Here is a 25,834-nt window from a genome sequence, read left to right on the forward strand (position 1 = left end):
ATGTCTCTGCTGGCCTGTATACATTTTTTTCTGCCACCTTAATAGTGATATGAAACAGTGCACATTACAAAGAAAATTGGGGGGAGGCTATATAATAATTTTTTTTAAAACTTCCCAACAGTAGACAAAACTGTTTAAAAAGGAAGACCAACACAGCAAGGCAATGTCTCTTCATATGGAGATCGTCTTCTGAGCACTCATTCTAATATACAGACATTCAGGTGGAAGTCCTTCAAAGTGTGATTAAATACACACTAAAATATTCTACTACCTCACAACTTTCAAACATTTTAACATCACATTTATTTTTTATCTTTCAGTTTAACACAGGACATATGTTAATCTCTGAAAAGAAGTTGAATTTGACCTTGAGGCAAGTACTTCAGTTAATTTTATTTCAGTATCATGTAGGTTGCAACATATTTTACCTTGACTATCATCAGGATTTACAGCCATCCATTTCCAATATTTATCAGCTTGTCTGACTTTAATTATAACAAGCACGGAGCTAACTTCAAATACCACATCTATCAGATTAAGTTCTCAGAAGCTCTCAGCAAAGTCCAAGCATGAATGTTAACTAAGGTAACACAAACTTCCTTGTGCTACCCATTTTATACGATGCATTAATAACATAGCATTGACTGAACTAGGAGAAATCAGGGACAAGAAACTTCATACATGCACTGGATGGTGAAGACAGCAGTAACAGGGCTGTCTTACCTTGGGAAGCCCCCGATAATCGAGTGCTCAACGTACACTATGTTGTATGATGGAAATCATAGATTTTCCATTTCATATATGAGAGAGAAAGAGAGGGCAAAAAGCAAGAGCAGAAGAAAATCCTAGGAGGTAGACAGCTCACAGTACTTAAACACACAAACTCCTCTGGGTTTGGCAGATACTTCATGTTCGTGAGTCAACATCACATTCCCTACACAGTCTGACCTTGCCAAATAATTCACTCTCCAGGACAGACCAAATGTAATCTGGAAAGCGGAATGGTAAAAAAAGCTACCAGGGACACCTTTATACTTTGGAAACAAAGTTGTAACTTGAAAAGTGTTATAGCTCCAACAAAAACAGGCACTACTCATCTCCAGGGGGTTTTGTGTAGTTTTTTTTCCCCACGTATACTTGCAAAGCTGGTATATACAGCTAACGTTTGTCCTGTGTGCTCACAAAGGAACTAGCACAAGAAATTGTACACAGTTTCAATGAAGCTATGTCCCTATAAAGCTTGAATGTCATGGATTAGTCCCTACCCTCCAACTTTGTAACACTGACTTGTTTGGGAACCTGGAAACCTAGGTGTTGATTTACAAAACTAGAAATTTGCATTTTCACCTTTTTTAATGTGTCTAAATGACATCAAACTGAATTCCTATTCCTACAAGTTTTTTCTATGCTACCTCTGTATTTAAAGCTGAATGTCTAATCACAGACTCCAGGTACCTGTCATTCATCAATATAAGCACAAACTGCCTTTGCTCTTTGTTTACACAGATGCATACGCATTTGTACCTGTATTGCTCCGTATATGTGTGTATATAAGTATATATGTATTACACATATATGCAGCATGAGGACACAAATACAAACACAAAAACGCACCCTTTGAAATAGTCAAAGCACATATGTTCGTGGCTGCTGTGTGCATATGGGTTTCTTCCATTTTCCTCCTATCCCTTACTGATCCTCAGACGTTACCAGTTAGTCTCAGCAACAGGTGGCTAGCTGTAAGGACAGACATGCAAAATAAAGAGCACTCTCTCAAGAAGCTGGCTCTGCTTTGTTAGCTAGTGTGTCACAGTACAAGCGGCGCTATCAGCGGCATGTCCCTAATTGTGAAGGCTGCAGGAAAAGGAAGACAACCAGCTCTTGATTAGCCCCCTGATTAATGGTACCCAAATGACTCGGCAGCTTTTCATGTCTGGAGGGACAGCTTACAAGCGGAAGGACAGAGCCGTAACACAGCCCGCAAGATTTACATTCCAGTGAAGCCTCTGAAGCGAGGCATGATCACAAAGAGAGAAAGGCAGATCATTTTGAAGGCTCTGACATGCAGCCTCAGCAACTAAAGCACGATATAAGCCTCACTGCATAGTGTGACAGTAGTTGTGGCCAATTACCAATTACTTCTAATAGGGGCGGTTCCATTTCCCCATTGCTGTGTGAAGCAAGTAGAGAGACAAAGACTGCATCTTAGACAGACACGCTAACTGCAAAGTGCATGGCTGTCAGATGAACCACAAATGAACACAGAAGCCACTTCAAATTTAATAAATACTGATCTAACTTCCTCACCCTTAAAACAAGGAGAACAAAACTGCCTGTGAGTACAGTCAGGCCCCTTCTGAAGCTTGTACTTTGGTAAAAAACGACCATCGGTTCAATAAACCCTTGCCTTATTAAGCAATTTGGGTCAAAGTGTCAAAGAAAGGAGGAAGAGATTTCTCCAACAGGAATGCTGACAAATACAACCCCTATTATGAAACCATAAGAGAGTTTCTTTTCAAAACTGATGATAAAGTAGGGCCATACCACCTTTTCTCTAAGCATAAGAATGACAAAAGGTTTATTAGAAACGTACGAACAACTAGATTTCAGGCTGACTTGTTACTACTGTATTAATAAGAAACATTAGGGGCTGAACTTCAGCTCAATCCTCACCATATCCACCAGCTTCCTTTGTGATAAATATTTATCACTTTTAAAAAGAAAACAAATCTAAAACTACACACGCACACACTACCTGAGACCTGAAAATTTTCAACATTTGACAGCAACAGAAAAGCTGTGGGGAAAAAAGTCACAGCAAGAAGGATACGAACATTGCTTGGTCTTAGTATTAGATTCAGGGCTGCTGCAATTCATGTGATAAAGGGAAGGTTATGGACCATGAGTGTGAACCTGACTGCTGAAGGCCAAGAGCAAACTGTTCTGATTGATAAGAACAAGGTGCATTAAAGTCTGATTGAGGCCAGGACTAACACGATGATGAGGACTTGTACATGCAAACGTGGTTGGTAGGAGTAGATATAAACCCTTCTCCGTGAGGACCTACAGTCTCCTGAGATGTTAAACTGATATATAGAAGATTCCTTTAAATTCCAGTAAAATTACTTTTTGCCACATTTTAAAAAGGTCACAATATAAACATATTCAAAAGGCAAAATGGTCACTGGACCAAGCACCTAGGTGATATTAAAAACCAATGAAACTTGGTCATCTCCTTGCCGTTGGACCTCCAAAATCTTCTCCTTGGGAATTAAATAAAGTGTAAAGCATAGAGAAAGCATCTTGTCAGCTTCTGTGGTCTTTAAGATTAAGGACTATTTTGGCTTCATTTTGTTTTAAACATACGACATTTCACATCAACAGGTCAAGTTCTGTAAGAGACACCCCACAATAAGACAGGCTGCAGGGAGATTCTGGTGTCCGACAACATGGCTACATCCTACACAAGAGTTTCTAATGAAAAACTTGCTTGTGCATGCATTTATGTGTTTCAAATAAATAAACCAGGATTAACATCACACATTGCCATTTCTATACAATTACCACAGTAATTAGCAGCAATAAACACTAAATGTTTAAAATCCTTCTTTCAGGTCATTATCATCAGAGTCATTCCTTCTTCCTTAAATTAAAAAAAAAAAAGAGGCAAAGCTATTTTCCCCTAACAAAACATCTCTTTAGCACATAAAGAATTAGCTAAATAAAAAACAGCCATCCTCCCATCCAAGACATATGGGAAAACAAAGATATTTACATATATCCTCACAGGTCTCCTTTTGCTTGCCAATTTCCAGCCTTTAAATCATTATTAAGGGAAAAGAAAAATACCCCTTTTAGCTGCTGATTTTTGTTAGCATGTTTTGTTAAAGCGAATACTCAAATTGGTATCAATTTCTCATAGCAGCATCTCAACCAAGGGATTTTTCTTTTTTTTTCTTTTCAGTTAGGTGGGTAACATAAATACAAACATTCAGGAACACATTGATCCAAGCATCTCCAAAATCACTCACATTTGCACAAAAAAGCCGTAGGTATTCTTACCTCCTAATTTTCTAATAAATCCATGATGAAAAAATGTCCCTATAGATTCTGCTGGAGCAATACTTGAAAAACAGCAGTGACCACAAATAAGAGGAAATTCAACTAGGCTTTTTGTTTTCTAAACCATCATTCAGAATCCCCAGATGGTTATCCTAATGTTCTAACACCTAAGCTTTCATCGTTATTAAGAAATAAAGATCTAATTAGCTATTGTTTTGCTAGATAGAAAGGGTAATCTTTCTTCCTACATTAATATTAAAAACCTGCAATGAACGTGCGCTCCTCTCCTGCGAAGGGTCAGAGCTTTTCAAATACTCCCCCTGCCGCAGGTGATTATTAGTTTTGTAAGGATTTTCCTTTCCCTCAGGTGGCACTGCCAGCCCTTCTGCAGCAGAAGGGTCTCAGATTTGCCTGGTTATACTATAAAGTGATTAATGGCCACAGTGCACAAAAGAATAAATTTCATTAAGTCCCAAGCAAAGGAAAAGGCCACCTTCAGAGAAGTTAAAAAAAAAAAAAAAAAAAACAAATGAGAAAGGTAGATCTTGCATTAACCAAGACTAAATTCAAATAAATATTTTTTGGCACACCCTAAGACAGCACAGTGACTAACGTACACCGAGGTTTTTAGAACTCCTTTAGAGATGCTTTACTCCATCCCAATCCATTACACAATATAACAATAACAATGAGTCTTCCTGACATTAGCTGAGGAAGATGAAACACAGAAGGTTAATTAACACACAAAAGGGATTAAACACTGGAACATTAGAAACAAACCCTTTCCTAAGCGATGGCAGTCATGAGTCCTGTGACTTCGTGTCTGATGTTTGGATTACCTCCTGTTTAACAATGTCTGATTAAAGCTTTTGGTACCCCTGAACCTTCTGTAAGACCCTTTTCTTTTGGAATTCCCTGATATTAAACCTAACCAAGCACCTGCTTCTGCTCAGTTGAGTCTCTGCTGTCCAATCGTGTGCAATCGAGTTCACAGTGCAACCTTTTGCACAGCAGGAATTCGGAGCTCTCCCGTATTTACCACCTGTTTTTTCAAAATGTATAGAAAAGGCTTGAGGCCTCTGCCATATTAGATTGATTTGAAATTGATCAACCATATCAACATTATTCAGAACACAAGCAGGCCGACAGATGATCTCACATATATAGAGTGTAATCACAGATGCCGTATTTTTTCAGGAACCAAGTAAAACTGAACAATTCAGTCCTCACGTACATGTAGGCAGCCCATTCTGCAAACAGTTACATTTGAGGTTATATTTAGGCTTTACAGCCCCCTCTATTCAGTCTAAAGAGGGCACTTGGCACATGCCTGCGTTTTGCAGGATAAGAGGCCATACTCTTTCACAGGCCTCCTGGAATGGATGTTACCAGGCTTGAAAGTGCCTCATGTAGGTGTTTCCTAACATCAGGCACACCTTTCTGCAGCAGGACAAACTCAGGAGTCATTCTGAGTATTTTAGATAGGCTATATATATTCTGAGTATTTTAGATAGGCTATAAATTCTTCCCTTCCCGTGATTACTCATGTATATCTAGATTTCAAGGAGACTATTCACTCATTTAAAGTTACACTGGTACATCAGTTTTTATATAATTAGAGAAAAAGAAGGTAATAAAGTTTTCATCTTTATTCTTTATTATTTAAACCAACCGAAAACAGATTAACTTAAACAAGAAAACAGATCTCGGTCTACAAAACAAAATTCCTTCTCTCTCCTTCCCCCCTAAATGAAGCTTTAAGTTAACTTTTACAAGGTATTTTTTTAAATGTACTGCAATTAAGTTGCTGAGTTGCTGAAATTAAGCCCTTCTATCACCCTGACTACATGAGCTAAGCCCATAAAGGGAAGCAGGCAAATCTCACTGCTAACTTTGTGGTTTTCTCTCTTGCTACATAAGTGCAATAAGAATTTTTTCAATCACATCATGTTATAAACGACTAAATGATTTTCTAATGCAACTGCTCGAAAAGGCCCTAAATCTCTTCTTGTTCTCTGACGTAACAAAAAAAATCATTCAAGATTCATATTATTACTGATTAACTAATTGTCTGTTGCTATTGCACAGCAGAAGTTACTCATCCAGACCCAACAGCGAACTGGCTAAATTACAGTAATCCAAACAGGAAGAGGATGGTCAGATTCCACCAAAAACCACTTCCACCCTCTAGTGACGTTACTGTCATCACAACAACGTAACGTCTCCCTGCAACCAGTCCGCTGTTATTGAGAGGGTGGCTGCATTTGCCAAACTCACTTGTTTCTGGGGTTCCAACCCCTTCTGTTACTATGATTTAGAATTTTGTTCCTTGCTAATGGTGTAAGTCGGATTTGAGAGAAAGAAAACTTAAATACATCTGTCATCGATACTCAGTCAACCCCGCTAATTGGCCAATAATCCTACATTGAAAGTGTCCATCTTTGCCTCCCACCCTTCCCACTGCAAGGCTGCCCTTGTTATTCTTGTTTTAGTACCATAATATATTGTTTCACTTTGTTACAGCTTGTCCAGACTTATGTGGCTGCACAAGATGTACGAGAATAAAAGATATAAACCACCACAAACACTCCCACAGACACTACTGTGTAGAGCAGAGACAGAGTATATCACCAAATATTGCTTGCTAAAGGGAGATTGCACTTTGGGCACCAGGACTGTCATTTGGAGCCAAATATCTGTAGTCCAAACTATTTATTTGGGGTTTTTTTAATAAAATTTGATGAGCTCACGTATACTTCCATACAAGGTATTCATAACACAGCATCCTTAATGCAGAGCAACAGGGAAGATCTTCACTCAAAATTAAAGCACACTGCTGTTCCCTCAGCCAACAGGATTTCTATTACACCACAAGTGCCTGATGGGGTATCCTGTTAGGTGTTGGTGCTCAGGCTGCGCTGACTTATTAATACAATGCCAGAATTTGACCTTTAATTATTCTTCCACAGCAGGGGGGATTCATATTCCTACTGACAAAAATAAACGGAAGAAAGACAGTTCCTTCCTGTAAAGACACTGTCATTTGAAGGATAAAGGTGATTACAGAGAAATGTTGGTTCTAGTTAATGGATTATTCCTTTCTTAAGAAAGTTCCCTTGATGTTATAATATGGCTTTTGGAAGACAAGATATATCTTAATTCCTGTTAATGGCAGTGTCAAATATTAATACCAGGAGGCCAAAACAAAATTACTTTCAAAATCACTGAGGAGTTTCATTAGGACAAATGAGATCTCTGGGTTATGGTCTGTTATGCAAGGAAGGCATTTTGTATTTCAGGGACCGAATATTTCTCCGTCTCCTGGTATAAACATAGCAATTGTTCTTCCATAGCATAGTTCTCTGTTTTCCTCACTCTGCATGCGTGCTTTGCCAGGAAGAGATTTTGCTGACGATAAAAGCAAACTGCGGCCAGAGGCAGACCAGAGGAAATCACAATCATGTTGCAAATGAAGTTCAAGCCAGATTACATATACCAGAGGTGAATTACCATCCTGAGTTCCCTTCCACGTCTGCCATACAACAGCTGAAGATCTATCCAGCCAAAGGTTCGATTCTTACTGATAGATGAGATGGGCTGCTGAGAAATGGGGACTGTCAATAGTTCCCGACCCCGTAAGGCCTTCCGGATTGATGAAGTGAACTACTGCCTCCAGTGTTACAGTACCTATGTTTCCATTCAGAGCTCTCCATCACAGGGAATCATCAATGAAATTATTGCGAGGGATGTCCCCACTCAATTTCCATCTCTTTCTTGGAGCCCTCCACACTTCTTTCATATGTTTTTGTTAGAAATAGCCTATTTGGGTCTTGATTACTAGAGCAAGAGATACAAAAACAAAATATCCAGTATTAAAAAGGACCTCCATAGGATTCACTGTTCCCCAGTAACGACACTAATCTTATTTACTCAATTTGTACACAAAAAAATAACACATTATTTCCATTTAAACAAATGCTATAATAACACAATGAATATTAAATCACTCTCCAATGGAACCCAGACATCCAGATTACATTCCTAATGGGCTCTGACTCTGAATAATCCAAACTGCAAAGCCTTTTTTCCTCCACTTTTTATTTAATTCTTCATAGTCTAATGATGCATTTGCTTCTAAAAATGATTGCAGTAACTCTTAAAATAACTCCCAAAGCAACAGATCTAAACATTAAATACACCAGAACATAAACACAGAAGGCACAGGAGGCCTGCACAGCACAATTCAAGGAAAAGCAAAATTCTGCCGCCGTTGCACACCTCTGGCCGGGAAGGGAGCCTTGCCTAGCTGTGGACAGCTAGCTAGACATTAAAAACAAGTTTCAGAACCTTACTGAAATCAAAGAAAGATGACTAGTTTATAGTCACACAAATATCTTAGTGGTCCAACACTCCCCGTGTCTGCAATTTTTAGAACAAGCACAGCTGCCTTAGCTCGTAGGAAGACGCGTTAAACTGTAAATTGCTCAGATGCTATGATGAACCTCATTAACTGTATAGTTTAATGTAAAGTCATAAAAGTGGGGTATAACACAGATGACTCCAGTACTAAGTGTACAACTTGGGGTTCTGCTCTGAGCGCAGACAAGTCCAAGTGCTTTGAGGCCTGCACGGTTGAGGGAGTCTCCGCGGTTTCACAATGACTACTTCCTGAAGAGGGGGAGCATAGAGATGGAAACTTGTACAGTGCAAATCACAAGAGTGTTTCACTGACAGGAGTTTGGATTTCTTCATTTTCTACCATTTCCTGATTTAATAACCTCCTATGCAGACTGCATAACTTAGATTTGCTTGCATTCACCTCCACCTGAATATCAGTCAAACTTTGCTTACCTTTCCTGAACATTGCCCCTGTTTTTTCAGCTAAGGAAGGTATCTTGCTTTCCTGCTTGCTGTTACAAAATAAAATATTATCTTGCATTTCTGTGAGGGCTAGGAGAATGACCCTTGTGTTTGTTTTAATTCACATATGAATGAAACTTATTTCATATTCCACAAAGATCACTGCAGTACAGACTATTTATAGTCTTGTCTTGCCAGGAAAAAAAAGAAGGAGGGGAAAAAAAAAAAAGAAATTTGTGGCTTTACATTTAAATGCAATCTTGGATTGCATGGATCAGATCTTTCTAGTTCCTGGATGTTGAACAAAAGGCTGATTCTGTCTAGTAATTTTGCTATGTTACATATAAACAAATGCAGTAGTCTACTACTATACAAATATATTAAGATACCACAAGTATATCAATACTTTACAGGAGTGGTAATAGCACATACCTATTGATAGTCACACAATATGTAGAAAACCATTTTGACCCTCGGGTTCTATAAAAATTACATTCCCTGCCATACTTTTCCTCTAAAAAGATTTAAGGAGTTTTACATTCATTGTTGTCCTCAAGATTAATCCCTTCTATGAAGACAGTGAGTAACAATGTTATCTCTTCTCTAATGTACTCAGTCACCGAGCTTTACAAGCAGAAAAGAAACAAAAAGAAACCTTCAGAGTACATTCACTCACTGTTTATCATCGATCAGCAGAGAAAAGGAACAGTCTTGGCCAAAGCGCTATCCCCAGCCTATAGAAAGGGTGCTAAAGAAAGCCAGCAGACCCACAAAAAAGCCTAGCCATAAGAAATGGAAATAAATAAAAGAGTATCTAAATACAATAAGTGTGAAAAGGAGAAGGAATGGGATTTCTGTCTCAATAAGGAAGACACAAAGCAACGATGGGAAGCCACACCAACTCTTAATTGGGTAAAACAAAGAAGAAACCATTTCCATCTAGGAAGGAAGCCAAAGAAATCCTGCCCAGAGGGGCATCAGAAAGATTACTAGGAAGGACTGGGCAAAGGCGGGAAGGGAGCAGAAGAAATATATTTCCTTGATTCCATATATGAACTCATGTATACTTTTACACACAAGGATATATGCATACGCGTATGGAAAGGTACACATGCTCCTTTATCACTTCCCTTGAAATATGTACATAAATATATATATGTGTGTGTGTATGAATTATCTCCCTCTCCCTTACCACCTTCTATAAAAGAAAACAAAGACTGAGAACTTATTCACCAAAGCCATTGCATATTGAGATATCTGAATATACTTTCTCAGAATGACAGTGTTACTGCCTGAGGCCCTACATCCATGCTCCAGGACAGACTTCTACCCCTCTGCTGTTCAGTTTCCAGCTATACATTTATCGAACAATTTCTAAATGAATGTATAAGCATTCACTCTAACAAATGTGAGCTAAAGAGATTCCTTTCTGGAATTAGTTCCTCAGATTCCCTGCTCAAGTACACCAAATCATCCCTACATTTCTCCTTGTCATTGTCACATGCCCGAACAAACAGTTTAGCCTCATGCCATGGCTTAAAAAGTCAAGAGATTCAAACTACTGTCAGTCAAGGAAAGAAAGTCTAAGAACTTAGGACCTTCTGCGGATAACATCTACAATTTTCAAAGACCTCTCTGTTCAAAATGAATTAATTTGCACCCTCCGGTTCCAGGCTGCTGAACTTTGCACTTCCTTTAGACAGTGTGTGTTGTATTATGAAACATTTCTCTGTTTCAGAATATAAAACGGAAAAAAAACAGAGTCACCAATAGCCACTAGTTCCTGCAAAGTCGAGCCTGGAGACTGTTCACTAATATGTTATGAGTTGAAAAAGAGACAGTAAGGAACGCATAATGATTGCTTTCAGGACTAGATTAATAATCACTTTTGACCAAATGACCAGGCTGAAAAAACAGTGGAAAACTGCTTCTAATAAAGCCTTTCATTAATTTTTTTCATGAGTGCCCCCCCAATACATACTTCTGAAGTTATTTAAAATACAAACTGATTTTAAAAATAACTATTTTGAATAAAGAGCACAAGACTTCTGTTTTGAAAGTGTCACTCCAAAGCATTTTCAATTTGTTGAAAGAACTTGCATCTTCTCTTCGCAAAACACTTTTTAAACTATTTGAAAGGTCAAAATTATTTCCTTAACTTGCCTTGAATTTATGAGCAAGACAAGCTGCCCAAACTGTTTGTGCGAAGATTGACTGACTTCTACTACCATTGAACGTTCAGGCAGGCTATGACAGCACTCACAGTTCAGAATAAAGCCTTTACCACAACTTTAAGATCATCTGTATATCATATCAGTCATTGCCCTGAAAGTATTTCGTGAATAGCTTTTATGAGAAAACCTCTATGCACTGCTCCCACACCCTGCTAGGGATTATGGGGGTTGTTAGCAAGGGGAAGTCTTACTTCTGCTGTTAGCATGCTTACTCATAGACCTTAAAAATCAAAGTAGTAAAATTAATTTATAAGTAATAATTTGAAGTGAAATTGACTTTCTTTAATTTCATTTAGTGTTATATACTGCGATGCATTACTAAATAAAAAAATAATATCAAAAATGATAAAAATCCATGCTTAATTTAAGTAGGCCAATTACTTTAAGTGCTGCTACAGTCAGAAAAGTGATTCAAGGATAAATATGGGAGCACACTGCCATTTCTTCAATAGCTTCCAGATCAAATTCAATGTAAAAGTCAAAAGGTCAATTTTTTTCTCTACCACATGGTATCACATACTCCCTGTGGGACTTGGAGAACTTGGTTGAATGATTTCTTTCCTGGCATTCTCTGCAGCAGCAATGGCGATTAAACATTATATTATGAGACATGGTTTTTTCATAGGAAAATTTTTTTTCCAGGTAGAAATTGATGATTTATTTGTCTGGAGTCTAGACATAGAGTATCCCTAGTTATACATGAATAACTAGGTGGTGCAGAATTTGCATAGAATAAATTCTCAAAGGATTCTGTTTCTTGTTGGATGAAAAGGTGCCTAGGCCCAGTGTATTCCTCCCTTTATCATCTTATACAGCAGCACCAATGACAGGGTTGTTCAAGGATTCCCTCCCTAAGTCATTGCTGTTGCAGATTAATGGCCATAAAGAAGTTACGTTTCTTTGTGGCTGGCTGCTTAAACTCTATACATTTTACTATTCAAACGCAGCAATCCCAGTTCAAGCTTCTCTCCAACACTTCCAGCTGGGATGCTCCAGCCAACTGAAGAACTCAGGTATTTTTAATAACACATGCAAACTCAATAACATAGCACATGCACAAAAAGTCTGACACTTTCTGGTAGCGTCAGATTTGCTGAACAGGCACATACCAACACATGTGCAGTTGGTTCAACACTTCTCATTTGCCAAACTCCCTGTATTTGCATTAAACAAGGCATACTCGCTGGAGAAGCTTGTAGAGAAATATGGCAGCCCTAGCGATGCCGAAGTGGTTGTCTGACAGCCAACAAATGACACAGAAAGCAGAAGACAACATGTTATACTGACAAAAAATAAAAGAAGTCTTAAAGTAAAGCAGGTAAGACGAAAGTAGCTTATGTGCAAATGTTCTGCTTTGCTCTTGTTGTGACAGCTAATGCTTCACATCACAACTGATTTGCAGTTACACATGGATTGTGTAAAAGCATGCATTTCTCAGTTTTCATTACTATATTCCATTGCAAATTAAATAATTGCAAAAGTAGTGGCCTGCACGAAAGGACCTTTACAAAGGAGACAACATTCCAGGATGAATACCTAGTTGTAAAGCTGTTGATAGTATAATTTCTGTAACTTCCAATCAAGGGTAAGGCCCTTGACAGGTAGAACTCAGAAATAAAGCTTCCCATGAAACTCATCACATTGAAAACCAAGTTCTTTCTACATAGGAGGATTCATCAGGATGTAGTCAAAATTAAAGTGACATCAATGACCATAATGAAAAAAAAAAATCTCAATTTAAAAAATTTTAAAATTGAAAATCATATATAAATCAATAAATTGTGAGTTTGGTTTCCCCTGAGACTCCATAGGAACAAAATTCCATACATAGGTCTGAAAGGTCCAAAATTCTACAGAAGAAACTTCTGTATAACTTTTGTACCACGCTTCTCTTAACCAGAACACACTTATTGACACCAAAAATTAAGAATAAAATATTACAGTTCCCTTTCACAGGTCTAATAATTTTCATTGAAAAAAAAGAGTCATAATAAAAACTCTTACATTTTGTATATGAGTATGCACACATTTATGTAGGAAAGTAGAGAGGCAATATAACTAGAGACAAAGCGTTTTTCAACAGTAAGATTAATATTGTCAAAACAGTTATTGCTCACATTTCTCTTAGAAAAATGATTTCGTATTCCTCACTGTTTTCATTTTCACATCTAGATTCCAAAATCCTTCTTTAATCCTTCCTCTAACCATACCCCTCTTTATTTGTTCACCCTAGAAGCACACTTTCAACCATTTATTACCCAACCACATCTTACTGTGGGCAACACCCACTGCTTTTAACCTATAGTCAGTTTAGAGCTTGGTAAAGTTGTTTATGAACGTGCCACACTACCAATTTCTGCGTCAGAAAATTTGATTACTGATGCTTCTACATCCAGTAAGTCAGCAAAAATAAAACATTACACTTCCCAGCAGGCCTTTACGCACAGATGCGCTGTATGTAGAGGCACAAAAGATGTTGCTGTAGAGGAAGAAACAATTCAAAACGCGTCAGTGCAGCTGAAGCTTTTTAGGATGACACAACAGACCTGATTTCTGTTACAGGCTCTCTAACAGGTGGGTAGACCTAGTCCCACAGAGCACTGTCTGACAGCCACTGACAAACTTACAGTCAATTCATTTTTTTCCCCCCATAAAGTTGATGTCAAATACTGGGATTTAGCATGGGGTTTTCATATAGATATTTAAAGTAGAATAACGCATTTAACAGGACGCTGGTCCCTTAAGCTCTTACTGGAATTGGCTTGCTCCTGAATGTGCCACCTAATTCTGTTGCCTAAGGAATTTCTAAAGAAGTTTCAAACATCAGTTCAGTCGCACCGGGAGGGAGGTTTTTCTTTCCATTTCACAGATGGGAAAGGGGAGCATACAGGGGCTGGAAAGCCTTCCCAGGATGACATGGCAAAGAACAGCAGGGACAGAGAGAGTGCTCACACTGTCTCATTCTGGCCTGGAGCTCCAGCAGCTCTGTAACACATCAGCAAGAGAGGAGACTTGTCTTATCTCAGCTATGACTTACTTGAATCGCTATAGTGCCTAGCCATCGTTTTCACATCAGGCAGCAGTCCCATCAGCAGAAAGCTCCCATTGTGATCAATGGGGAGTAGATTTCTGTGCATCTTCTGAAATGATGCACAAACCATAAATGAGAGGAGTGGAAAACCAAAGGCTGAGTCATGAAGATGCAGCACCTATATGAACCCGTATCTTTTCTTATAGAAACACAGGAGAACTGAATGGATAGGTATCAACTGACCTTTCCCGCATTGGTAGTGCTCAGTAGGAGAACTGTGTATCATCACGACGAGTTTGAATGTTGCATCTATCAAGTCTGAGGCCTTTGAAAGGGCACTTCTCCAGAACCAAGCTATTACCTATTTCTTGCTATTATCCATTTCTTCACCACAAGTGACAAAATCTAAAAGCTGGTTTCATGCTAGGTGGAATGCCACAGTTTGTACCCTGCTTCTACTACCTCCATTCAGCAACCTTTTTCTTTAAAACTTCCACATCTTTCCTGTGAAATGTCTCCATTTCTTGTTACAGAATTTAGGGCATTTTACTGGAAAGGACCATATGCTTTCACTGAAGTTGTGCGTACAGATTTCTATCTGCAGCTTCAGTGTAAAACAAGGCACATTTTATAGAAAGCACAACAATATTAAGAGGCTTGTTAGGTTGTTCAGTGACAATCCTGCATTTCTAAGTCTGTTACTTTTCCTTAATTTAGTCAGCGCAGAAATTATAATCCAAAATGTATGTCTGATAAGGGACAAGTAATTCATGAGGTAAATAACTTTCACCTCCAGTATAGCACCAGTATTACTATAGACACTGAAGTTCTTTAAATTGCGAGCTGTTATTTCTTTAGAAAACCTGACGGTTTCCACAAGGAGGACACCAAGGGATTGACTGGGTTTTAGAGATCAGGAGATGGACAAATTAAAACATTACCCAAGGAAATAGTATAACTTCCAGAGAGCAGGTAGAGAAGGACCATTTTTTACTGTAAACCACAAAAGCCCAGTGCTGAAAACTCTCTGTAATCATAAACATGCATTCTTCTAGTGACCTCCCTCCTCATGGCCAGCAGCCAGCCCCTCACAGGGAGCGGGGAGCGTTGCTGGAGATGCGTAAGCATGGCTCTGCTGACGCTAACTAATGAGGGCAGTGGGCATGCCACGGGAGCCAGGCTGCTGTTCTTGAGCTCGGCGCTCAATATCCTGGGAACTAGGTTATTTATCCCATAGTCACCGATACCTGCCCAGAACTGGCAAGGTTCAGTTGGCTTCTTTATAGAAACTCCTCCCACCAAATTTTTATTAAAAAAATATACATCCTATGAGTGGAATTACTATAAGATGGTTGTCACATCTGAGAGGAAGAGGAGAGGAAACAGCGCATGGGCAGCTGCAGCACACGAAGTGCTCTCCACTGGAAGGAGCCAGCATTTGCAATTGCCACCCGTGGTAATTTTCCATCTCCTTTTTAGTGTCTGTCTTACTGGTACCGACTGAAGGTCAATCTTTGTAAATGGAAAAGATCAGTTTGATTCCATTTGAACTGAATTTACAGAATATGTGAATTAAGGATTTCAGGATTTGGTACTGAGATGCTAACCCTTTGCAGAAAAAGGCAAAGAAACACAGATGCGCTACTAGAATAAGTGATACCGTAGTTCAGTAGCCAGGTTTGCTACCAGGGAACATGGGTGATAGCAGTTTGTACATACAGCATCTGGGCAGTTACCAGGACCAGGATTCCCAGGGGTTGAAAGATCCCTGGCTCCAGCAGTGTTGGAAGGCTCAAATCAGCAGGAGAGAAACAACAGTAGCTATAAAAGGATATTTTGTAAGACATTCTTGTGAGAATTTTTTTTTTCATTCTTGGAAATAACTGTTAGAATAGTTTTAACTTTTTAAGCCCAATCCTCTGCTACATAGCAACTTTCTCATCACTACCAGAAGACCACCAAAAGAGCACCTACCACGTATCTTGTGGTTTTTGCCTTCAAAGCATTCACTGGTCAAGCTGGGTTGCTAGATTTTTGAGCCTATCGATTAACTCTGCAAGTACCATGGCAGCCTTCTCATGCTTAAAATAATTCTATATAATTAAAAGGATGTTACAGCTTCACTTGATTTCCCACTTAAAATCACCCTCACCATCTTCAATCTGCCTGTTGAAGAGATGTCACTTCCTGTTTCTATCAGCTGAGAACAGAAAGCTGCACCCAAGAATTTCAGGACTTATTGGAGCTCAGGACCCTTTGGGTTTTTTGGGGGGGTTTTGGGGGTTGGTTTTTTTTGTTTTCTTTTTTTTTTTTTTAAACCAGTAGTCCAACTTCAAAACCAAAGATGTTATTTCTCTGATTCACCATTGAAAAACCTGTCATTATATAGGAAGAATACAAATAAAGATCTGTTTTGTAGTTTTGGAAGGCTATGGATAAAATCTAAACTATATGCACAGGTACACATAAGATTTTTTTTTCCCCCCAACTGCAATTTAAACTTAATTTCCTTTCTTTGGATTTTTTTCACAGTAAGTCACCACACCAAAAGCTTACACATTACATTTTAAACCAGAAGTATTTGCAGGGTTTTAAAACATACTGTAGAAAATATATTTTCCCCATTACAGATCCTATATCCTGAGATAAGAGTGCTGAAAATACTGCGAGTTAAACATATGGAGCAGTATTCATACCAGTTGAGTGGGGGGAGGTGGGGAGGGAATTAAAAAAGAGAATTAGGCACACAGTTCCCGTTCATTCTGAGAGCTTGGCACAATGAGAGACTTATTTTTTCATTGATTCTTTACACCCATCATAAGGTACTACATTTGCTTGAGCAGAGACTCCTTTTCCTCAAGTTTCAGCTCAAAGTAAAAATTTTGCTGAAGGAAATGCATCAGATGTAGTGAAAATGCTAACTCTACCTTTTGGTTTAATGCGCAGAAGTATATCGCTGTAAAATTTAGTCCAAATGGAGAACAGTGTGAGGAAGCATATGAAAAAAAGAAATTGTAATAGTTATTGTGAAAATTAATTTTTAGAGAACAGTACTCGGCTTCAATGGAAAGTGCTTTCTGGGAACGGGTAGAGGCCGCATTGAACTTCCTTGCACAGCTATGTGACCCCTGCCAATCAATGCCAACACTTTATTAATATTTTACTGAAAAAAAGTGTGAAATGATTCAAACTTCAGCTGTTTGGTAGGTGTTGCTAAGCAACTTTGCTGCTTGTCTGAGAACTAGTTTTCACAGCAACCTTTCCTTCAAAGACCTGCATCCACTTGAAACACTTCCCCCTTTGTCAATGAAGAAGGCAGCAAGTTATTTTCCACCCCTCCCTTTATATTTTCCTCTCCATTTCCCAGTTGAAAAGAAATTAATTTAATAGGGCCTGAAATTCTCCACTTTACTTACCATAATCACTATCATAAAATACAATGAATTTCTGCCACCGCAGCTCAGTAACCAGTTTCAGCATAACATCATTGAGGCGGACGGGCGGTCGGGCGGCCAGCGTGTACTCCTCCTCCTCCAGGCTGGGGTTCAGGTGGCAGGCTGTGCGTGGGGAGCCTCCCGTGTTGCGCTGTACAAAAAGGTGTGGGATGTGCATGGCATCCGTCAGGGACTGCAGGGCGTTGGCCGAGGCACAACCAGTGGACGTCACTAAGGCTAAGATCCCCAGGGTCATCAGGTCACAGGCTGGAGAAGGTAAGAAATAAAGCAGGGTTAGAACAAGCTCAACAATTCCTTTGGCCAGCCTAGATGCTAAGGAGGTAACGAGACGGGCTTTACTCTTGCCATTAACACAGCGCTGAAATGATTTATGTTACAGTATCAGCTGAAGCCTTTCAGAGTTAGGTCCTGTGCCTTTACAGTAGGAGACAATATCTGTAATCTGTACAGATAAGACAAAGTCGAGGACAGATACCATTACTACTGTCATTTCTTCGGACAGGAGCTGATGCAGATGGAGATTACGGCCCTTGCTTCAGGTCATTCCTGCTGGAAGCAGGTACTGAACTCTCATCTTTTAAAACCCACATCACTGCTTTCACCTTTTAATCTTTGTTTTGCACATTGGATGAAGACTTCGGACAACAAAGAGTAATTTCAGTTTCAAGGATTTATCCTATTCAAGAGTTTTGAAGGATTTTTATAAATTGACCAAAAAACATTCACTGTGTGTCTCAGAGCAGCAAAGAAACAAAGCCCTTGTTAGAACAAATGCAACTCATGAATGACTAAATTATTAACAACACCGTAGCTGTCTTTAAAAATATCTGGAAAAGCATGTACCATATGAAAACATAGCATATATATATTTGAGCCCGTCTGCTTTTGAGAACGAAGCTTTAGGTGAGTTTGAAAGGCAGGCCACGCAGGTTGGGCAGCCCTGCGCAGAGCCCTGCTCTGCTGCTCGGGACACCCTGCAGCCGCTCGCACGGCTCGCTCTTCCCAGGACAACTCCGGGTAAGACAACCAGATACTCAGCGGGGTTGGAAAATGTTTCCAGCCAAGGCCCCCGGCTATAACTCAGTAGCTATTTAGTCACTGGTGGCGGTAAGGCTGTGTAAGGCTGCAAGGCAGCCAGTCGGTGCATGGTTTACTAACCCTCTTGAATAAGCGGCAGCGAAGCTGGCCCCGGGAGCTCAGCACAGCGAGCGCTGCACCAGCCCTGAGGGTCCCTCAGGGGCACCTGGCACTGCCTACACCTCTCCTCCTCTGAAGGGGGCTGGGGGCGAGCTCAGGGTTTCAGCAGCTGTTTCGGTCCCTGAGCAACCAGCTGCACAAGCACGGCCTGCCCGAAGGAAACCAGCCACTCTGCTTCCCCAGGCCAGAGGTCTACCATAATAAAGCCAAACAGGAGGTGACTGGGCACGCTCCACGGTCCTGCCACAGTCTATGCGGGCTCGCTAACAGCAGGTGAATGAAAGAGCCTCTGGGGTGTAACTCAGAGCCCCTCCGGGACACGCGGAGTAGCTGAGCAGGAAATTCACCGGCCGGCTGGAGAGGGGAGGCTGCCCACGCTGGCGCTTCCCCCGTACACGGCGAGTGCCTCGGCACGGGAGCGAGCAGGCTGCCCGCGCGTGGCACGTGCTGCGGGGCTGCCGGGGCACGTCTCGGGGCTGCTAACGCAGGAGGGACGCTGCCGCCCTGTTGCTGGCCCGCCGCCTCCGAGCTCCAGTGGAAACGGACCGAGCAGAAAGGTAGAAAAATGAACACAACGTATTAAAAGGATTTATTTTTCCTCCTCTAAACACTTATCTCCACTTTCAGAAGCCAAAAAGTCAAAGGGACTGGACAGGTTATGAATAATTAATAGTAATTAACAGTTAATTATGAATTAATATTAATTACATAAAGCCACAGTAATTAAAGACTGTTCCTAATGCAACCAATGAACCATTTTCACCAAATATCTTCTTCGACCAGACAGAAAATGAATATATTTCACTTTGATATGGGATAACAGAAAGAAAAATGTTTGATCTTCTCTATGCACAGAACATTCAACATGTATCCTAATGCAACAGAGAAAGATGAAGTGCTTTTAAAATTATTTCCTTGATGGTCTTTACAATAAACATATGTCAGCTGCATTATCTAAATTTACTCTGTTGATTATAGTTATATGAAATTGTTCTTTGTTTTTTCCTGAGAGCTGACCTGATTTAACAGCAGGGAGGCATTACACTTGCCAAATGGGAGACCCAGGTTTGGGAACAGATTTGATTTCCCAGGCTTCTTGCCAGAGAAAACTGAACATGTCATACAGGTAATTTATTTAGTCACAGTAGGGGAGGGAACAGAGAAGTGGGAACAGAGGGAGAGAACAGCAGAGCTGAGCTATAAACCCCTGCAGAGATCACCAACCAGCGAGCTTCGCTGTCACCGAGGGTGCGAGAAGCCAGCCACGCGGGTCTGCAGAAGGAACAATTTACTTGCAAAGCAGGCAGGAGGAGAGAAAAAACAAAACCCTCTCTGATGGGAGGCTGCATTCAGAGAGTCACTTATTTGTGCATACAGAGCTGATCACCAGTTGTATACCAAGAGATAACTTCTTTCAGCAGCTGACACTAATCAAAAGCTGCTCACTTATTAGCAGCAAAAAGCCCAGAGCAAATGGGCACCCTTATCTCCCAGCACAGCCCACAGCTGAAATATCTCAGCAAAGGCTGTTTTGGTTGAGGCATTTTCCCAGTGCTCTGCAGTTTGTGTCAGTGGGTTAAAATGAAGACTTAGTCAATACGCTTCTACATCCTGATGTTTTGTCAATTGATTATGTTCTGCCTGAAAACACATGCCACGCAGGAAGTGTTATCGCCTCTTGCCTCTCTGTTTTAAGATAATATAGCAGGCGATAAACAAACTGGAGTGACTATGGAAAACAGGTTTCATATTTTCTGAATTGTTTTCTTTAGTCAAATTACAGAATGAGAGACAGAACATGACATATTTCTAATAGAAGACTTTCACTATATAAAATTACAATGGATTCCAAGAAGTTCAACCTCTCCACACTGATTACACTGAAGGGTGAGAATAAGCTTTTAGCACACAAAGAAAAGTATTACTTTCTACATGAGCAACACAACAGGGAACAACTACATAACAGACTCCAATTCATTAAAAAACTCATTAACTCTTAAGATCGCTTGCAATTCCTTAGCAAGAGAATGTTCAAGGATTATACAATCCCAGAAGAACACTCTGGTGACAATTTTGTTTTTTAAGATTTCCCCCCACATGCCTGTACTTTCTTGCGTACAAAACTTTGACATGAGAAAAGATGTGTAATTTTCTGTTTTGCTTCATTCCAGCTATGGATTTTCAGCAACAATCAAGCATCCCTGACTACAGGACTGAGTAAATCACTAATTCTCTGTGTTAGCTGCAGCTTCATAAGCACTCAAAAGAACCTGCAATCTTTGCACATGAATTTCAAACCCCCCATTTTGATTTTCTGAAAGCTGAAATACAGAGATTTGAAGTGCCTTCTTTCATGTCAACCCACTAACATAAGGGAAAGGGGAATCAAAACGCCTTGATCTTTAACTACTATAGTTGTAGTAATAGCAATTTCATATTGTTATATCTAAGGTGTTTTCATATTTATTTATTATGTAGATATATTTACATAGGTAAGTGTCAAGAAATAATGCTTTTAAAGTATTTGTTCCACAGATAAAAAGACACAGTGTTCCAGCAATTCTGCTTCCAGATTTCACTGCTATATGAATAGCAATGCTATTAGTTTACTGTACTGAATGCCTTCATCACCATCAGGCTGCATTTTAAGGATACCAACATCCCAGAAACCATACAGTAAGAAATGTGCACATTAACATGATGAAAATGTGAACATCACCGTACCTAAAGAATAAATCTGCATTCGTCTATTTAAGCAGATTAAATTATTTCATGGTAGCTGTTCATCAGTGTTGGCCTCCATCAACAGACCATCTCTCAAGCTTATATTTGGATTTCATTGGAGTGTCCCAAATTATTGATTAAACCACTTTTTAGTTGTTTCAGTGAAGTATCTCTCCTAACCTATTCTTTTGAAGTCTGTTTTTGGAAACTCTCCTTTCCACATCTGGTTGACACTTTACATCTTGAAGTGGTCTTTCCATTACAGTTTCACAAGACACTGTCTGCTCTCTTCTCCATCTATTGCCTTGTTTTTTCCCATTTAGCTTCTCTGTGTTATCTCTGTCATGATGTTGGCAGAAGTAACACAGGTTAATCTATTTTGGGTATCTTTTAACATCCATTTGTCTAACTTGACTCTTACGTCAGAGCAACGCATGCTAAACTTCTTTCATTCTGTGACCCACCTCTCTAACTCCAGTCATGTCCCATTAAGACCACACTTAAGCCTGGAAGAGAGGCTTTTTTTTTCTGCTGTACCTTATCCATATGACCTTTTTAATCAGTGTGACACCTCATGGCACAAGATGATGCGAGAATTCTGCTTTGCTACAATCATGTTCAAGGTCTTGCTCTCCTATCACTGCCTTATCTATTGCCATCCTATTTCTGAAGACAGGTGCAGATGGCAAAGTCCTGATTTGGCACTAACTTCATAGGGATATTTGCATTAAGAGCTTTAGCTCCGATCTCTCTGTAATTAAATCCCTCTCTCTCCAAACTGCAGGGAATCAAAATACTCCAAGAGAAACCGTTATCTTGCTCCTAGCAACATGACAATATGACCATCTTTCAGCCTCCCTTTCAGTGGTTTCCTATTATTCAGAAAAGGGTAGAAACTTGTCCCTTTGTTTCCACAATTATCAATAGGCCAGCTGCCACTGTAATTTTGGATCTAACAATAGGTCCACCTACTAGCATTCACACTGCCTCTTCAAACTTCAATGCCTTTCTGTCTCTCACTTCTGTGTATCAGTAGAGCTGGTCCTACCCACTTTGGACACCATCTGATCATACTCGATAAATCCCCTCTGAGCTGTTTTTTATTTTTACTTGAAAATTTTTCTTCTTTTTCACAGTTTGAATAATCCTTCAGAGCTCTTTACTGCACTGCAAACGGAGAATCATCCTAACCAAAAGTAACTTGCATTTAAAAAAAAAAAAAAAATCACTGTTTGAAAATTGAGAGGTAGCTGCCTTCTTGCTCAGAATGATTTTTCAAATGAAGGAAGAGAAATTCACATCTGGAAAGAGAATGGAAATCCAGCCACACTGCATATAACTGATGTTCCTAGTGTAGCACTCTGCAATGAAACTATTAACAAAGTTGGCACTTAAGTGTTTCTAATTAGGTCTCAAAGCTACCATCCTGCTGAGATGAGGGACTTCATGCTTGCCCTAGTACGACTGACTCAGTCAATCTGGCAGGAAACTAATTTTTCACATTGTTTATCTTAAAAACAGTAGGTGGAAAAAATCTTATCACTAAAAATTCCAGAGAACATAGCAAATTTGGGGGGGGGAGAACATAAATCCAAACTTTCCATGAGATTATCAAGACCTGTAATTTATTCCACTGAAAAAGCAAATCTACCAGCTGGCCTAGCAAGTAGAATATCATGTGCCATATAGAAATAAACATACAAGAAACTAGCTATTGTATTCATGTGTACAAAATCTAATCAGCAATTTGGTTCATCAGCCAGTTTATACATAAACAAATACACATAACAGAAGTTTTGGGTGCAATAATAAAATAGCGAAGAGTTAGGAGATAAAAATGTATCAGTTCAGAAAGCTGATAAGCTGTGTCTTTAATTAAGATGTAAGGTCTTTGGGAAATGCATCCATAGAGATATTCTTAAATTAAATGGAAAAAGTCATTTTGGGAGGTTTGTCTGGAGCACTGAGATGAGATAGAAAGGATGACGATACAAGGAAAAAGACTGCAGCCCACAAAACGACGTTTCAAAATCAAGAGGAGGATGATAGAATTCCTTCAGCTAAAATCAACATATCACAAACCAGAGAAGTGAGCGTTTTCACACATATCCAAACAAAACGCAAATACTTCTGCTGTAGTTCGCAAGAAACTTATCAACAAGCCCCTTTCCATGTCAGGGGCACAAACTTACAGCTAATTCTGTCACACGGAAAAATGGCAAAAGGCTATTAGCTATTTACATTTTCATTCTCTTTAGGCCTCAAAAGGCCTTCAAAATTTAAATGCTTTTGTGCAAAACCAGTCCATCAGGCAGACAAAATTATAGGAAAATCTTCTTAATATCATTGAAAATGTTTCTATTAAAAATATTGATCTATAGAAAGATTCACTCCTCCTATTGGTTAATTAAGGAAATCAAAACTAATCATCTAACCACTCATTCAACATGATGCTTCACTAAATGGGGTTTTCTGAAGAATATTTTTTTCCTTACTTTATATTCTGTGATGTTTGCTTACTCTTCAGCTTCTTTCATTAACTGAGAAAGGCAATTCGTAATGAATTTGCATGATTGGCACCTAATGTCATGCTATGCAGATGTCCTTCCTTTGGATACTCAGTAATATTTTTATTTGTTCTAGTTCTGTAGGCTTTTATTTACCTTTATGTTCCATACTTACATTGTGTTTCTTCAAATAACTAAGATTTTTATTATGAAAACCCTACAAAGCTATAGTTACTTGTCACAGAATAACTGTTAATAGAGAAAAAAGATAAGACAGCAAAAATATTTTATGTAGCACTTTTATTGCTGTATCACCTTATATGTAGCGAAGATTAATATTTCTTACTCCATTACACAGACCTTCAATCAAAACAAAATATACCTTAAAATAAGAAAGCACATTCACTATTAGTCCACTGTAGTTTGATGCGAAAATCAAACCAACCAAAATCCCTAACTACCCCAATTTATATGTGTACATTTTTTTGATCTAACATTTGTGAACAATAAATACTTCTCCCTTTCATTTAAACAGCTCTTTTTCTGTATCTGGGACCAGGTTACAGGCATTCTTAGATCCCACAGACCGTGATGTGATTATTTTGGAAGCCACAGGAATTGCTACCGTAGCTCCTGATGGCAATGGTGTTCCCCTGCTTGCTAGCAATCAGAGCCCAAATGGGATGCCAAGTCTTCCACAAGAGATGAGAATTTCAAATGATGAAAGTATTCCCCACGTATAACAATGCATTGCGAGAAGGGCCTTGGAGAGCATCTGTGACTAACCAGGTACTCAAAGTCCTAATGCAGTCACTGACAAATACTGCAGACTCTCTTGCAATATTCATTAACGAGTTAACCTTAGAGCTGAAGCGGTCTGCCAAAGCAATATCAACAGATGTGTCTTCACTACCCAAAGACGTTCAAGATACTGAGAAGTTGTTGTAATGAAAGAGGAGGCATTATAGAAGATGGTAGATAAGGTGCCGTTTTGTATTTCCTCCATAATAAAGCTCTCAGAGGAGGAGGTATAAAAGCTAATTGTATCCATGAGGTGGTACCTGACATACAGTAACAGCTTCAATATAAACTTCAAATACCAAATAAAACTCAAGGCCAATGTTTTAAAAACAAGTCTCCCAGGCAAAACATCACTAATCACTGCAGAGCACAGCAGACCACAAAAAACACCACCAATCTTTAACAGACACAGCAAATACAAGAGCGTGGTGCAGATCGGATGAACTAATATTGAGAACAGAGTCTATGCTGTGACCAGCAACTGGTATTATCTCACCCCTTCGGGCCCCATGTTGGGCACCAGAAAGGACTGTCATGGTTCAACCCCAGTCAGCAACTAAACACCCCGCAGCCGCTCACTCAGTGCCCCCACCCCTGTGGGACGGGGGAGAGAATCGGAAGAGCAAAAGAAAAAATGAAAATCAAACCAAAACTTGTGGGTTAAGAACAGAACAGTTTAATAATGAATTATAATATTGATTATTATAATAAGAACAATAATGATAATATAATAAAATGGAAAAGGGAAAAAGGAAAAGAGCCAAAACACAAACGACACAACCGCTCACCACCCACTGACCGACGCTGCCCGTCCCCGAGCCGCGATTGCTGCCTCCCTCCCCCGGCCAGCCCCTCCCAGCTAACACACTGGGCATGACGTTACGTGATATGGAATATCCTTTTGGCCAGTTTGAATCCACTCTCTTGGCTGTGCCCCCTCCCCTCCTGGCTGCTTGTGCCCCT

The 25,834-nt window shown here is 39.5% G+C and overlaps 1 protein-coding gene across 3 annotated transcripts in view; it reads right to left on the reverse strand.

Annotated features, from left to right (window-relative positions):
• GRID1 (glutamate ionotropic receptor delta type subunit 1) overlaps positions 1-25,834 on the reverse strand; it is a 544,302-nt gene that overhangs the window by 305,163 nt on the left and 213,305 nt on the right. For all 3 annotated transcript variants that reach the window (XM_064464794.1, XM_064464796.1, XM_064464795.1), the window contains exon 3: positions 17,604-17,888. In XM_064464794.1, coding sequence (XP_064320864.1) covers positions 17,604-17,888 — 285 coding nt within the window. The remainder of the gene's footprint in view (positions 1-17,603; positions 17,889-25,834) is intronic.

This window comes from Phalacrocorax carbo, chromosome 13 (genome assembly GCF_963921805.1).
Source record: "Phalacrocorax carbo chromosome 13, bPhaCar2.1, whole genome shotgun sequence".
Classification (NCBI taxonomy): domain Eukaryota; kingdom Metazoa; phylum Chordata; class Aves; order Suliformes; family Phalacrocoracidae; genus Phalacrocorax; species Phalacrocorax carbo.